This window comes from Nycticebus coucang, chromosome 2 (assembly GCF_027406575.1).
Source record: "Nycticebus coucang isolate mNycCou1 chromosome 2, mNycCou1.pri, whole genome shotgun sequence".
Taxonomy (NCBI): domain Eukaryota; kingdom Metazoa; phylum Chordata; class Mammalia; order Primates; family Lorisidae; genus Nycticebus; species Nycticebus coucang.
The window spans coordinates 8,298,880-8,314,817 of NC_069781.1; the positions used below are offsets into that span (position 1 = coordinate 8,298,880).

Here is a 15,938-nt window from a genome sequence, read left to right on the forward strand (position 1 = left end):
CTCTCCAAGCATGTTGAGGGCCACATTCACTGTGGCCAGAAGGGTCCCAAAGGAGGGGGCTACTTCAGAGTCAAAGGTAGGGGTGGTAAAGCTCAAGGCAAACAGGAAGTTGTATTCAGCAAGATCCAGGGACTACGAAGCAAGATAAGACTGACCTAGGACCCAGCTAAGACACCAGGCAGTTCTCAGTGCAGAGCAGAGGGGATCAGAGTACAACATAGCATTCAAGGCTCCAGGAAGGTGGCAGAGCCACCACATAGTGACACCTAGTACCTGATCCAGCAGGATCTGGCAGACATCTGGGGTGAAGTGGCGCAGGGCTGCCAGGGTCCTACTCAGGATCTTGAGAAGGCCATACTGGACTGTATACAAGGCCCGCTGCTCTGAGGCCTCTGTGTCAGCAGTGGGCTGCTTGGAGGAGGAGCAGACCGGGGCAGCAGGTGTAGCTATAGGAGCGGTGGGTGGTCGCTGGACTCGGGGGGTGACAGCTGAGGGGAGGCCATCTCCATTTTTGTTCTGGGGAGTCAGGAAATGAAGGTGGAGCCCAGGGCAGCCAGAGTGAGGCACTCCAGGGCACTCAGGCTCAGTTACCTGTAAGTAGTGCTGCAGCATCTTGCGGCTGTGCAGGAGGGAGGTGCAGGCCTGGCACAAGTAACCCAAGTTGACCTGGGACAGACACAGGAGGGAGGAAGAAGATTCTCTTGGTAGCTCCCATCATCTGACCAGACTGACCCAACAAGTATCTATACAATACCAACATGCTTTCTCACGATAGTCTTCTCTTACCTACTACTACTCTCTTTTCCATACTCTGCTTACAGCCATTAAGCATGCAGGACTGCAAGCTCAGGGTCCGCAGTGCTCAGGCCTGCACTGTTTCCCTAGGACCTAGCTAAATGCCCAGGTACATTGTAAGGTTCTAGGTAAGTAAAGAATTTGGTGGCGCCTGTGGCTCAAGGAATAGGGTGCTGGCCCCATATATGGGGGTAGCAGGTTTGAGCCCAGCCCTGGCCAAAACTGCAAAAAAAGATGGCGATGTGACTGATTCCCATCTTACAGGGGAAGAATACAAGCTTAGAAAATAGAGGTAAGGCCAGGTACAATAGCTCCTGCCTATAATCCCAGCACTTTGAGAGGCCAAGGCAGGAGGATTGCTTGAGCCTAGGAGTTCAAGACCAGCCTGGGCTGAACATAGTAAGACCCCATCTGTACAAAACAAAAAGGGAGGGAAAAAAAGGGTGAAGCCAAGGTGAAGACTCGACCAAGGTCACAAAATCAGCAAATGACAGAGGCCTGTCTGGCTCCAGGGCCTATGTTATTTCCTGACACCCTTCTCCTTATGATTCTCAACTCTAGCTCTGTCCTTAAGGGATTTGAATAAGGTCCATCCATCTTTTTTTTTTTTTTTGAGACAGAATCTTACTTTGTTGCCCCTGGTAGAGTGCCGTGGCATTATAGCTCACAGCAACCTCAAACTCTTGGCTTAAGCGATCCTCTTGCCTCAGCCTCCCAAGTAGCTAGGACTATAGGTACCCACCATAATACCTGGCTATTATTTATTTATTTTTTTTTTTTGTAGAAACAGAGTTTCACTTTATGGCCCTAGGTAGAGTGCCATGGCATCACATAGCTCACAGCAACCTCCAACTCTTGGGCGTAAGCAATTCTCTTGTCTCAGCCTCCCAAGTAGCTGGGACTACAGGTGCCCACCACAACACCCGGCTATTTTTTTGTTGCAGTTTGGCCAGGGCCGGGTTTGAACCCGCCACCCTTGGTATATGGAGCCAGCACCTTACCGACTGAGCCACAGGTGCCGCCCGATTATTGTTTTTTTTTTAAGAGACAGGTTTCACTCTTGCTCGGGCTGGTCTCAAACCTGTGAGCTCAGGCAATCCACCTGCCTCAGCCTCCCAAAGCACTGGCAACGCAGGTGTGAGCCACCACACCCAGCCGCTTTTATTTTATTATTATTTGCCCCCTCCCCCCCCAAGACAAGAGTCTTACTACGTTGCCTCGGTAGAGTGATAATGGCATCACAGCTCACAGCAACCCCCCAAATCTTGGGCTCAAGAGAGCCTCTTGCCTCAGTTTTTCTTTATTTTTGAGACAGAGTCTCAAGCTATTGTCCTGGGTGGAGTGCCGTGGCATCACAGCTCACAGCAACCTTAAACTCCTGGGCTTAAGCAATTCTTTTGCCTCAGCCTCCCAAGTAGCTGGGACTATAGGCGTCTGCCATAACACCTGGCTATTTTTTGGTTGTAGTTGTCACTGTTGTTTGGCAGGCCCAGGCTGGATTTGAACCTGCCAGCTCTGGTGTTATGTGGCGGGTGCCCTAGCCACTGAGCTACAGCGCTGAGCCCCAGCCCAACTTCTTAAACTACATGGCTGCCCTCCATAATAGAGAAAAATATTTAGTCAGACTAAGCAACATGAAACCAAACCCTGTGTTCCCTAAGCAAAAGGCTCATGTTCCAAAGTAGCCTGCAATTCACTGAAAGTATCCTAGTGAGTGCCCGCGGCCTCCCTGTCCCCAAGCACTTCCCTAGACCCTTCAAGACACAGTATCTGAAGTATCTGAAGCTCCCACCTGGACATCACGCATGAGCTGAGGCAGGTGGAAGCGCCACTCCTTCATAAAGTTGGAGAGTTGCAGAATGAAGCCCACGGTGTGGTCTGCCTCCTCCAGGCAGGCCAGGCTCTGCACTGTCCTCACTGCATTGAGGCACTGGTAGGAGAGGGAACAGTAGGGAAGGATGAGGATGGCCCAAGGACCTAACACACCCATGCCTGTCCTCCTGTGGAGAGGACAGGTCCTGGGTCCACAATCACTAAGATGGCAGCACAACAGGTGTCTTAGTGGGACAACCAAGTTTCTGTCTGAGCTGACCTGAGACTGTTCCTGAGCAGATGCTGGCTGGCCAGTGAGCCAGAGTCCTTAGTGCAACTCAGAAAGAAGGGCATCAACATGCCTCCACTGCCATGGCCCATACCCACCTGCCCTCTGAATGGCCTAGACCTTTTTTACCCCAAAGCCCTTACTTTTGTGATGCTGGTGGGACCTCACCTGTAGGGTCCGCTCCTGGTGGACACCCACAAAGTCTAGGGCCTCAGTCAGGAAGTTGTACCGCAGAGTTTTGAGCAGCTGCTCCATCAAGGACATAGACAGGCGGTAGACACCTGGCCAAGAGGGGGCATCCATGGACTTCCGAGAGGTACTAGGTGTCTAAAGACAAACAACAGATGAGCTCAGGGCACGGTGCCACAGAAACCCAGTCAACAGGGAAGGGCCTCCCTGCAGCACAGCAGCTAAGGCAACTGGTTACTAGGAGGAGAAAACCTACTAGGGTGGCACAGCCAGTGGGACCAGAAAGGAGCCAAGGCCAACAGATGCGAGGAAAGAGCACGAGGCAGAAATTGAAAATCCTGGGTTCCAGACTCAGGTCTGCCACTGACTAGCTGTGTGAACCTGTATGTATCACTGCCTTCCTCTCGCCTTTACATGCTTCCTCTAAAGGTTGGCTGGACTAGATGACCAAATACTTAACAATTCTCACCAGAGTAAGAGTTTCAGCTGAATCTTTTGGGATTAGGAGATATCTGTTAAACTAGAAGCAAGGTACACAGAGGGCAGCGTTCTGAGACTCCATCAAGCCTTGCTAACACCTACTTCCCTTATCCCAGTCCCATGGGATGAGGTGGTATCACAATGACACCCTGCCTTTCAGATGGAAAGAGGAAAGGACAGCTGCCCTTGCTACAGGCCCAATTTCAGGATGTGTTCTCAGTCTGGTTTGGTTCTCCTTACACCCATAGCAGGAAGAATCCATCCCATCTGCCAAAGGTGGTGCACAGAGATTAGGTGGCACCTTTTAGTGACAAGTTTCTCTTGCTAGAGATCAGGCTAGGGGTGAGGGAGGTTCCTAACCATCAGTGCATTAAGCAAGCCATGAAGAAGAGAACAACCTCCAGGGCAAGGTGAGAAGGGCCCTGAAGGGCACTAAGGGTTGGCCAGACTGGGCCTCCTGGCAAACTCCTAGCACTCACCTGTACTGAGCCGTTGGTGCTGAGCTGATACACGCTCAGGAGGGGCAAACAAATGCTCTGGGTGATGCCAGCTCCAGCCACTGCCGTGGCTCCCTGGGAGGGAAGGACATGAAATAAAATGGAGCCTGTTCCTGCCCCACCGCAACTAGGGCAGACAGGGTTCTTGGGCCAGGCATGAACCCTGGGAGTCTTGGAATCCACACAGCACAAGCAGGAGGCCCTCTCCTCCTGCCTTGGTGGCCTCCTACCTGCTGGGTGCGAGCCAGAGTGAGGAGCAAGTGCAGAGAAGCCTCAGTGAAGTGCAGGTTCTGCTTCATGCGAAGGCTCACCTCCAGGGTGGTGAGCAGAGTGGGCAGGATGGGAAGCCTGCGGGTCACCTGCAGCCATGAGTCACCATCCTCATCCACCTCACACAGCTCCTTGGCCAGGTGCAAGCCCAGGACACACACCTGCTGGAGTCCAGGGGCAAAAATGAGTAGAAGAGGCAGGAAGCAGTCCAGGGGAAGGAAGAGGAGGATGACAGCCAGCCACAGGCCTGGATGCCCAAAACCTGCTTGGCCACATCTCCATGTGACCTTGACTGGGACAGAACTGCCCTCTCTCCCCAAACTGCTCCTCTCTTAGGTCCAGCTCTCAGGAACAACTCCACACACCTTAACGCACAGCCCCCTAAATGTCTGGGTGCTACCTCTGCCTCCTCCCTCCCCCTTTTCCCACATGGTTTGTCAGTGCCACCTCCTGTCCTCAGTCTCCATGTTCCACTCAATTCCACCACTAGGAGTCAGAGGGACCTGACCACCTCTTGCTGCACTCCTCAGCTGAGTCCTAAATGGTCTTTCTTCAGCCTCTCTCTTTTGCCTGCCTCTACCCATCCACATCATCTCCAAAAAGGCAGAGTCTCCAAGTCACCAATTAGGCTGTAAGTTCTCCCTGCACATCTCTCCTGCAGTGCTTGTCACAATAGGACTCCTCTGCTTCTCTGCAGTGTCTGATCTATTAACTCTCCTCCCAGGCTATGAACTCTAGTAGAAGTACAGCAACTACACATATGTCTTGCTCACTAGACACCACAGGGTCAGGCAGGCAGAACTGGCAGGCAGTGGGAAGGGCAAAGAGCTTACTAGGGCACTCCCTTACCCCATCACGCTGGTCCTTCTGCCGGGGCCGAGAGCAGTCATCGGTCTCCATGCTATCCTTGTCCTCCGTGGCATTGCCTGATGTCAGACTGTGGCGAGTTTGGTCAAAGAGTGCAATCACCTCTTCTTGGAGAGTCTCACAGACGTTCAGCACCAGTTGGGAGTACTGAGGTATGTCACTTACTGCAGAGCAGACAGGGAAGGGACATGGTCATGTTCACCAGGCCAACTTTCTCTGGTTCCTGTGCTAAGGAAGAGAGTGTCCAGTAGGAGGGGAGGAAAGCCAGGTGGGAAAGACAAAGAGTTTTCTTGAGATAAAATTCCAAGAATGAAAATTCAAAAGTCACAAGAGAAATGTATGGCCCTGAGCTGTTGGAAGGCCTGCCCAGGCTGCCTGTCAGCAGGGACGGGCAGACTGCTACTGCTGCTCCCCATTGCCCCGTCCCTCACCTTTCATCTCCTTCATCTGCAACACTGTGATGAATGCTGAGAACACTTTGGCCTTGGTCTTTTCCATGAGTTGCTGGTCTGCCTGCAGCACTCCTTCCAAGATCTCCGTCAAGGGTCCGAGGATTTCATCCACAGAACCTAACTCTCTAAAAAGAATATAGGAGTAGAGGAGGGATAACCCAAAATGTCTACCATGCCACACCCATTCCCTATGAGGGAAAGCCAGTCCAGTTCAGACCCTCCTCTTTGAGAAGGCAAAAGGTCGGTAAGGGGAGTGGGCAGGCATTGCCCAGGAGGCTTTGGCCTTGCCCATCTCTCCTGGCACAGCACTCACCTCTTCCACTGCCGCAGGAGGATGAGCAGCAGAGTGCACATCATGGAGCCAAGGCGGAGGCAGTTCACCGAGGCCGGAACTAGGAGCTGAGGGGAGACAGCACACAGTGAGAAGACTCACCCTCCATCCGCAGGACACCTCCTGGCTGCTCGCTTTTCTGCCCCAGCAGCGAGTTCACCACAGCCTCAGGGCCCCCCATGTGCACATGAGCCCTCTGACCTGACCACCAAGTGGCTGGCTGCAGACTCATAAGCTCTGCTATGTAACTCTGGAGACCTTCTCCCTGAGAGGAATGAGAAGCCTCCCAGACACACTTACTAACGCTTTGGTCCCATCAAGCACATCAAGAAAGAGCTGGTGACGCACTGTAGAATCAGTCAGGTGCATTGTATCTGCCTGCAAAGGGAAAGAAAAAGGTTTCATCCAGGAACATTTCCCAAAAGTTAGAAGCCAAAAAATGTGGTGTCCTCTGTCAGGCAAGTAGCCACTGCTAAGTCACTATGGCCCTGATTTAAAATGGGGTTTGAGTGACTCCATTCTTCCTGTGCTTAGAGCCCTTTAAAGGTCTCTCAGCGCTCGGGAAATGCAAACCAAACTCTTCAACATGACCTAGAGGTCCATGCCCAGCTGATTTTGGAACCACTCCCACCATGCTCACTCCAGTCCAGCCCTGCCCTACTTGAATCCTGCCTCCTTGGACACAAGCCACTCCTTCCCATTTCTGTACCTTGGCATTCACAAGCCCCCATGCTTAGACCTCTCCCCCACAGGTGCTCCACCTGGAAGGCTTCTTAACACACTCAGGCCTCTGGGGGTACATTACCTCCTTAGAGTGGGCCTCCCTCACTACTGCCTCAGACATTCACTACTATAGCATCCTGTCTCCTTCATAGCCAGTTACGACTATCTGAAACCATATTTTGAGACAGAGTCTCACTATGTTGTCCTCAGTAGAGTGCATGGCATCACAGCTCACAGCATCCTCAAACTCGTGGGCTTAAGTGATTCTCTTGCCTCAGCCTCCCAAGGAGCTGGGACCAGAGGCACCCACAACGCCCAGCTATTTCTCTGTTGCAGTTATTATTGCTTAGCTGGGCTGGGCTGGGTTCGAACCCACCAGCTTCAGTGTATGTGGCTGGTGCCATAACCACTATGCTATGGGCACCAAGTCTGAAGCCATATTTTTTTTACTGGTGAATTTGTTTACAAATTATCTCCCTCCTGGATCACCCTCTGTGAGATCAAAGATCTTATCTGTCTTACTCTCTGCTGTGTCCTGATGCCTGGCACATGGTAAGCATTCCACTGATATCTATTAACTGAATGACTGAATGCACAACATTCTAGAGTTGGCCAGATTACATCTCGTAAAGGAAAGAGAGTGGTGGGATTTTCAGAGATACAACTCAAAAACTGCCTCCTGACCAGGGCCTAAAAGGCAGGTAACACAGAGGTAATACCATGGGGACTCAACCACGCCCAAAGATGGCTGAGCCTTTCAGTGTGTTTGGAGTCGTAGGGATCCACAGTCACTTGTGCCATGGCAAGAATGTTCACACACTCACTCTTTCTAGGGTCAAAGCTCCAAGCATGTGGGCAGTCTAATACCAGGGAAAAAATCTCTCAGAAGATGTAAGAGATGTCTGGAATAAGGAGGCATTTATCAAGCTAAAGTTGTTAATGAAGTCAAGATATTCATCTGGATTCCCTAGAGAAAAATAGTTCACTACCAAGTCCTTATGATATAGCACGATGACATCAAACCACAAAAAAATGCCACAAACAATGCAAACTCTTCCCAAATGTTAACTCTCTCTCTCTCTCAAAACCAACTCTCAGAAGAAAAAAAAAAAGCAAAAACCAGAAAACCAACTCTCAGTAGCATACAGTACAAAGATAATGGTTACTGTTCTTTTCCAAGACTAGGAAATAAAGTTTTGAGAACCAATAAAAGGGCGGCACCCATAGGTCAGTTGGTAAGGCGCCGGCCCCATATACCAAGGGTGGCGGGTTCAAACGCGGCCCCGGCCAAACTGCAACCAAAAAATAGCCGGGCGTTGTGGCGGGCGCCTGTAGTCCCAGCTGCTCGGGAGGCTGAGGCAAGAGAATCGCTTAAGCCCAGGAGTTGGAGGTTGCTGTGAGCTGTGTGAGGCCACGGCACTCTACCGAGGGCCATAAAGTGAAACTCTGTCTCTACAAAAAAAAAAAAAAAAGAGAGAACCAATAAAAATAAACTGCTCTTTAGACAAGGTGCTGCTGCAGTTGTCACAGCTACCTGCTAACTAATATCAAGGATTTACCTAGTACCTATAGGGAACACAGCACAAGAAGGCAATTATACATCTGCACAGGAGGTACAAGCAGGAAGGGAGCACCTTAGACCTAATGAGGCCAAGAGGAAAGCTACAGGAAGCTTTACCAATGTCTGAAGGGATTTCCTATCATTTCTCTGTACTCTTCTTAGAAGTCCCGTGGATCCAATACCCTCCAATACCCTACATTTGCCCCCAATCTCTTCACACACAATCTACTGTGTTTATTTCTGTTCTCAGAAATAAATCCACCCTGGTTCGTTTGTCATCCCAAGGAGCTGTTATCTGCTAAGTATCTCAATGGATCATTGCTTAGACATTAGAGTGAACACCTGCCATAGGAGGTTCTTACGTGACTGGTGGCAATGATGAGAAGCATCCTCCAGGCGGAGACCAGCATCTGATACTCTAACAAGGAGGTACAGCTGCTGCCCTCTGTTTCAGCTGTATGAACTGCCAATGACTTGACATACCCTGACCAGTAGGCAAAGCGTTTCTCACTGGAAAATTTCTTGAGTGTATCTTTTAATGACTGGTCTAATGAACCCCTATGGTGTCAAGAAAAAACAAAACCCACAGTTAAGTTTTGAAAGCAAATGGGAATGTGATGGGCACAGACCCTTGTTGAGGCAGAGAAAACAACCTCACATGGGTTTAAAGGCAGACGGCTCCAGGATCACTTCCAAAGTGTGGGGCTCATACTTCTTGCTCAACATAATGGGTTAGGCTGAGGCCTTTCCAGGATTCCTCCTCCATAAAATCCCGGTCACATGGAGTTTGCTTCATAATAACTTTCTGACAATCATAAATGCCATCAATGGATTGAACAGGGACATAGCTCATGGGCCCTCCATAAATGGTTCCAAACCAGCTCTGTCTTCTGCCATGGCTCATACTGCCATGCACCCCGTGGTTAGGCCACCATGTGATCTCCCTCTCCTCCCAAGTTCAATTAAAATCTCAAAAGGGGAAAGGACTCACTTAACAACATAGTATATCTCCAAGCAAATTATCTTCATGATTAGGGCACAGGTTTCCAGGATACTGGGCTGTGAAGAGGAAACAGAACAGACTCTGATCACATGGATGAGTATCTCCCCCCAAAGTGAGCAGGGCAGGGCTCAATTCTTGGAGAACATGCATGTACACTCCCTGTGGATTGTGAATGGCCACCTGACTTGCAAAAGCAGAGTGTTAGATCCACAGTGTCAACAAGTGAGTAGACCGGACCACAGAGCCATTAACAATAGCAGGGCAAGCCATTGTCCTTCCCAAAGCAAAACACCGAAGGGAGAGAAAGCAGGCACTGCTCTAAGATAGAAATTTCCAATGAAGAAAACATTCTGTTGTTTAATTAGGAGAGGTATTACTTTCTACACCCCCATTCTCACAGCCTAGCCTTTCCAGCGACTGTAGCTGCTGTCCCACAGCTTACCTCAGATGTTTCTGAGGGAGGAGAAAGGGTTCCAAACAGTGGACTGGTTAAGTGCTCCCAAAACTTGGGTCTAGAAAGAAAATACACATTGGAAATCACACTTTTCTCTCCCATAGTCCTTTTCTCTTCTCTCCAGCTCCCCATATTTTACTAATCCCAATCCTAACATGTATCTCATACGGCAATTGATCCTACATAAATATAGTTTCATTGATAAAACTGGATTTTCCTCTTATGAAAGACAATACATTTTTTTTTTTTTTTTAGACAATCTCAAGCTGTCGCCCTGGGTAGAGTACTATGGCGTTATAGCTCACAGCAACCTCAAACTCTTGGCTTAAGCGATACTCTTGCCTCAGCCTCTCAAGTAGCTGGGACTACAGGCACCCGCCACAACGCCCAGCTATTATTTTTGTTGCAGTTGTCATTGTTGTTTTAGCTGGCCTAGGCCAGGTTCTAAACCGCCAGCCTCGGAATATGTGGCCAGTGCTCTAGCCACCGCTGACCTACAGGCACCACCGACAATAAAAACTCTTAATGATTCCTTCCACTATACATTTCCAAACAACTCACAAAGAAGAGGGTAGAGAAGGAAATAAGACAGCAGAATTCCAAGTTCTTTTTTTTTTTCTTTTTTAGTTGCAGTTGTCTGTTGTTTTAGCTGGCCTGGGCTTGGTTCGAACCCATCAACCTTGGTGTATATGGCTGGCGCCCTACCCACTGAGCTAAGGGTGCTGCCCCATAATTCCAAATTCTGCCTTTTTATTTATTTTTTATTTTTGAGACAGAGTGTCACTATGTTGCCCTCGGAAGAGTGCTATGGCATCACAACTCACAGCAACCTCAAACTCTTGGGCTTAAGTGATTTTCTTGCCTCAGCCTCCCAAATAGCTGGGACTACAGGAGCCCGCCACAACTCCTGGCTATTTTTTAGTTGTAGTTTTCATTGTTGTTTGGCAGGCCCAGGCTGGGTTCGAACCCGCCAGCTCTGGTGTGTGGCTGGCGCCCTAGCCACTGAGCTACAGGCACTGAGCCAATATTCTGTCTTTTAATGTTCCTTCTTTTGTGTCAAGAGTGTCCTAGAGAATAGTGTTTGTTCCATTGGTCCAATGGTTTAAGCAAGCCAGTTTCATTTGAATTTGCTATTTCTTAAGAACTGGATTTTGAAAAAAAAAAAAAAAAAAAAAATACTGGGTTTTGATGGAATTAGCAGAAGGCAGGAACACAAATTTATCTGAACCTTAAAGATGCTTAACCTTACAGATCCTTAATTGCTACTGACAGCATTAAAAAGAAAATCAGTGGCTCTCTCTCTCTCTCCCTCTCCCTCCCCCCTTCCTCTCTCTCTCTTTTCTCCCCTCTCTTCTTTTCTCTCCTCCTTGGTGCTGCTCTGCAGCATCCCTTCCTCGCCAATAAAAAACTTTCGCATAAAAAAAAAAGAGAGAATAAGTGTAAAACTCCCATGTACTGAGGAGGCACTTAGCATGTTTTTTTTTTTTTTTTGTAGAGACAGAGTCTCACTTTATGGCCCTTGGTAGAGTGCCGTGGCCTCACACAGCTCACAGCAACCTCCAACTCCTGGGCTTAAGCGATTCTCTTGCCTCAGCCTCCCGAGTAGCTGGGACTACAGGCGCCCGCCACAACGCCCAGCTATTTTTTGGTTGCAGTTTGGCCGGGGCCGGGTTTGAACCCGCCACCCTCGGTATATGGGGCCGGCGCCTTACCGACTGAGCCACAGACGCCGCCCGGCACTTAGCATGTTTTATGCTCAGTCCAAGTGAACTGTCACAACAAATCTCTGAGATAATAACTATCATTACCCCCATTATACTGACAAGGACAGTAAGACTACTTGCAGAGCTACTCACTTGGTTCGGAGGACCAGCATGGCACTGTCCCGACGGTCTTGCCACAAGGCATGCAGAAAGGCAATGGCTGCACGATGCAGCAGAGGTGGGCACCAGTACCGATCTTGCTGCTGGGAATCAATGAGCTCTAGCACTGCTTGGAGACAGCTCCACACCCCAAGGCTGAATTCCTGTAGGAAGGGGGATTAGTGAGAGTTCAATCTCCCAGCCATTGCTGGGAGCCACACCTGCAGAGCTCCGTATCACATTCTAGGAAGCCACCTCCCAGCTTCATGCCAAATGCAGGCTCACCTTAGAGCCATCACTGCCATCCTTCACCTCCAGATTCAGGAACAGTTCAATAAGGCCTGGCTGGGTCTCTACTGCAACCGTGAGGAATTCTAGAATCATGACTTTGATACGCATGTCCTCAATCTTGCTCTGCAGTCGGATTAGGAAGGCATCACGAATGGCTGCTGCATCATTGCCCAAACAAGCGTACACAGACATTGGGGCCACCTGGTGGAGATGAGGACGTGCAGGCTTAGAGCTGTGTTTCTAGAAAAACCTCAGTAGGCTCCTGCAGAAGGGCTCTGGAGAATTCCCCAAAAATTGGCAGAAAGGGAAACATCCAGACATAAAGCTCTGGATCAAAAATGACATCACAACAAACACTAGCATGGTATGCCAAAAAATTAACAGGAGAGAAATAGTAATCAACACAAAAAGATACTCAACCTCTCTCACTTACGGTTAAATAAATATAAAGTAAAAAACAAGATAGCAATTTTTTTCTTCTGAGATAGAGTCTCACTTTGTTGCCCTGGGTAGAGTACCATGGTTACTCACAGTAACCTCAAACTCTTAGGCTTGAACAATTCTCTTGCCTCAGCCTCCCCAGGAAACTGGGACTACAGGTGCGTACAACAATGCCTGGCTAATTTTTCCATTTTTTTTTTTTTAGTAGAGACAGGGGTCTCGCTCTTATTCAGCCTGGTCTTTAACTCCTGAGCTCAAGTAACCCACCCACCTCAGCCTCCTGGAGTGCTAGGATTATAGGTGTGAGCCATTATACCACCATAGCATTTTTTAGCCTTATTAGATGACAAAGGTTAAAGAACTAATAAAGCCACCATAGCAAGAATGTAAGACTTGGTGTTAGAAAAGTATAAACTGGGCAGTACCTGTGGCTCAGTGAGTAGGGTCACCCATATACCAAGGGTGGCAGGGTCAAACTTGGCCCTGGCCAAATTGCAACAACAACAAAAAAATAGCTGGGCATTGTGGCGGGCGCCTGTAGTCCCAGCTACTTGAGAGGCTGAGGCAAGAGAACTGCCTATGCCCAGGAGTTGGCAGTTGCTGTGAGCTGTGACGTCACAGCACTGCCAAGGGCAATAAAGTGAGATTCTGTCTCTCCAAAAACAAAGAAGAAGAGTATAAACTGTTAAAATCTTTCATAGAGGGCAATTTGGAAATATCTACTAAAAATTAAAATGTTTATTTATACCTATTTAATTTTTAGGAATTATTAATATAAACAAACAGTTACAAGGTTCTCAGGATAATAATAGTCACTGCAGCACTGTTTAAAACAGTGAGATAGTAAATAGCCCAATAAGCCAGGTGTATCCATCCCAGGGTATGATATACAATGCTAGAGAGAATGAAGCGGTCAAAGTGTGCTCATGTAGGACAACTACACAACAATAAGCCAGTCACAAACAGTACGTGTAATGGAATTCTACTTTTGTAAAGGACAAAAGTACATACTTCTTCTTTTTTTTTTTTTTTGTAGAGATAAGAGTCTCACTTTATCACCTTCGGTAGAGTGCCGTAGTGTCACAGCTCATAGCAATCTCCAGTTCCTGGGCTTAGGTGATTCTCTTCAGCCTCAGCCTCTGGAGTAGCTGGGACTACAGGTGCCTGCCACAATGCCCGGCTATTTTTTTGTTGCACTTCTGCCGGGGCCGGGTTTGAACCCACCACCCTCAGTATATGGGGCCGGCGCCCTACTCACTGAGCCACAGGAGCCGCCCAAAAGTATGTACTTAACGAATCCATCTGACCAAGGCACCAAACAAATTTAACACATAAATACAAATATAAAGAAATCTAGAGCAATGCAATCCCTGCCCGTAGGGATTCTTGGAACAAGGGGATCACAAGCCTCCTTAACTTCCTATGTTACATCTATCTGTAAAATTTAAACAAACATTTTATAATGAGCATATATATTTTTTGTACTCAGGAGAAAAAAACACCTCATATAAATACACCTGTATATGTGTATCTATGTGTATGGATGGCTGTATTACTTTAAAGTCAAGAGAAGTCCAAGTTAGTTAGGTATTTCTTTTGGGAGATGATCTGGAGATTGGTCTCCAGCAGGAAGTGTCAGTTTCCTGGGGCTATAATTGGATAGTGGGATCCTACCGTGGCCAGACGTTTCAGCAGCTGAATGGCAAGACGTGGCAAAGCAGGGTCATGTTTGTGGTAGATGTACTTGGCTAGAACAGCAATGAGATTGTTCCCATGAGCACCTGAAGAAGCACAAGAAATAGTTTAGACATCAAGTGTACCTCACTAAAGTTCTTAGAGAAGATATGGTTCTAAAAGGCTACCACGTATATGTGAGGGAATTTGTCCTCAAGTACTTGGAGGGCTAGAGCAAACACAGGTGGCCGCATCCTTCTCTTTTTTTTTTTTTTTTTCTGTAGAGACAGAGTTTCACTTTATTGCCCTCGGTAGAGTGCCGTGGCGTCACACAGCTCACAGCAACCTCCAACTCCTGGGCTTAAGTGATTCTCTTGCCTCAGCCTCCCGAGTAGCTGGGACTACAGGCGCCCGCCACAACGCCCGGCTATTTTTTTTTGTTGTTGCAGTTTGGCCGGGGCTGGGTTTGAACCCGCCACCCTCGGCATATGGGGCCGGCGCCCTGCTCACTGAGCCACAGGCGCCGCCCATCCTTCTCTTTTTTTAAGGGGCAAAGGAATAGCCAGAATTTAGGGGTGAACAGTTCAACCCAGTTCATTAGTAGCACAGATATATTTTGAAGAAAATAGGTACTTTAATAGGTTAGAAAAAGGCATTGCAATGAAATGTAAAAAACCATAAAAATCTCCAAATTATATAGCTCAACAGGGTCTTAGACATATCCAAATACCGACTTGAATATGAGGAAGCTGCATCACAAAGAGATTGAATAATTAAAGGTCACAGTGTAATAACCAATATTTAATAAGTACCAAGAACATCTCTATATATTTTAAATGTAGTCATTTGTCTAATCTTCATGGTAATCTTAAAAACTAGATACTATAGGCTAAGCATACCTAATCCAAAAATCCAAAATCTAAAGCTACAGCTTAAAGGAAATGTTCACTGGAGCTTTTTGGATTTGGGATTTGGGGACTAGGGATGCTAAGCCAGCAAGTATAATTCAAATACTCCCAAATCAAAAAAACCCTGAAATCTGAAATGCAGCTGGTCCCAAGCATTTCAGATAAGAAATTCTCAACCTGTACTATTATCCCCATTTTACAGATGAGAAATCCAAGGGATAATTGTTTAACAATGTGCCCAAGGTCACAGAGGTTACAGCCAAAATTTGAACCAAAGCTGTCTGATTTCATTTTTAATTTTTTTTTGAATTTTACTGTCAATTAGCTTAGTTTGAAGTTTTTTTAAATTTTTAATTAATTAATTAATTATTTATAGAGTCTCACTTTGTGGCCCTCAGTAGAGTGCCATAGTATCATAGCTCACAGCAACCTCCAACTTTTGGGCTGGAACGATTTTCTTGTCTTAGCCTCCCAAGTAGCTGAGATTACAAGCACCTGCCACAACATCCAGCTTTTCGTTGTAGAGACAGGGTCTCACTCTGGCTCAGGCTGGTCTCGAACCTTTGAGCTCAGGGCAATCCATCTGCCTCGGCCTCCTAGGGTGCTAGGATTACAGGCATGAGCCACCACACCCAGCCAAGGCTGTCTGATTTCAAACCTGTGTTCTTAACTACTTTTCTATCATCAACAGGAGGCAGAAATAAAGTATGATCCAGTCCTTTTATTTCCAAAACCAGGAAAGGAGCTGATAATCATTCCCAATTTCCTCAAAAAGTTAATCAGAAAATACTGTTGATATCCAAAAACATGGCCTAAAATACGTATTTATGGGCAGAAATGTTGCAACTGATTGGAGAGAAATACATACCATGTTGTGTGAGAGCCTGTTCCAGGGGGGACACCACATTAGAAGGGGGTTTCAGCCGAATAACATTGTTGGTGACGGAGAATGCCAGTTTCACTGTCTTGATCAGCAGCTGGCCCTGGCCCTCTGCCCCATAACTAGGATGCCAAATGGAAACCAAAGTTGATTGAGACA

The 15,938-nt window shown here is 47.7% G+C and overlaps 1 protein-coding gene across 4 annotated transcripts in view; it reads right to left on the minus strand.

The window, feature by feature from the left end:
• The window catches only part of NUP188 (nucleoporin 188), a 73,905-nt gene that overhangs the window by 1,255 nt on the left and 56,712 nt on the right, over window positions 1-15,938 (minus strand). For 2 of the 4 annotated variants that reach the window (XR_008374137.1, XM_053560094.1), the window contains exons 24-40: window positions 15,768-15,901; window positions 13,992-14,098; window positions 11,871-12,077; window positions 11,580-11,749; window positions 9,712-9,781; window positions 9,258-9,325; window positions 8,629-8,824; window positions 6,283-6,360; window positions 5,965-6,050; window positions 5,631-5,776; window positions 5,182-5,363; window positions 4,293-4,496; window positions 4,045-4,137; window positions 3,065-3,223; window positions 2,588-2,725; window positions 274-666; window positions 1-132 (exon numbers count right to left, since the gene is read on the minus strand). Coding sequence is in view for 3 of the 4 variants with exons in the window: in XM_053560094.1 (XP_053416069.1) it covers window positions 1-132; window positions 274-666; window positions 2,588-2,725; window positions 3,065-3,223; window positions 4,045-4,137; window positions 4,293-4,496; window positions 5,182-5,363; window positions 5,631-5,776; window positions 5,965-6,050; window positions 6,283-6,360; window positions 8,629-8,824; window positions 9,258-9,325; window positions 9,712-9,781; window positions 11,580-11,749; window positions 11,871-12,077; window positions 13,992-14,098; window positions 15,768-15,901 (2,563 nt within the window). In the remaining variant the exon portion in view is untranslated. The remainder of the gene's footprint in view (window positions 133-273; window positions 667-2,587; window positions 2,726-3,064; window positions 3,224-4,044; window positions 4,138-4,292; window positions 4,497-5,181; window positions 5,364-5,630; window positions 5,777-5,964; window positions 6,051-6,282; window positions 6,361-8,628; window positions 8,825-9,257; window positions 9,326-9,711; window positions 9,782-11,579; window positions 11,750-11,870; window positions 12,078-13,991; window positions 14,099-15,767; window positions 15,902-15,938) is intronic. The other 2 variants (XM_053560107.1, XM_053560102.1) reach the window with 2 other exon arrangements.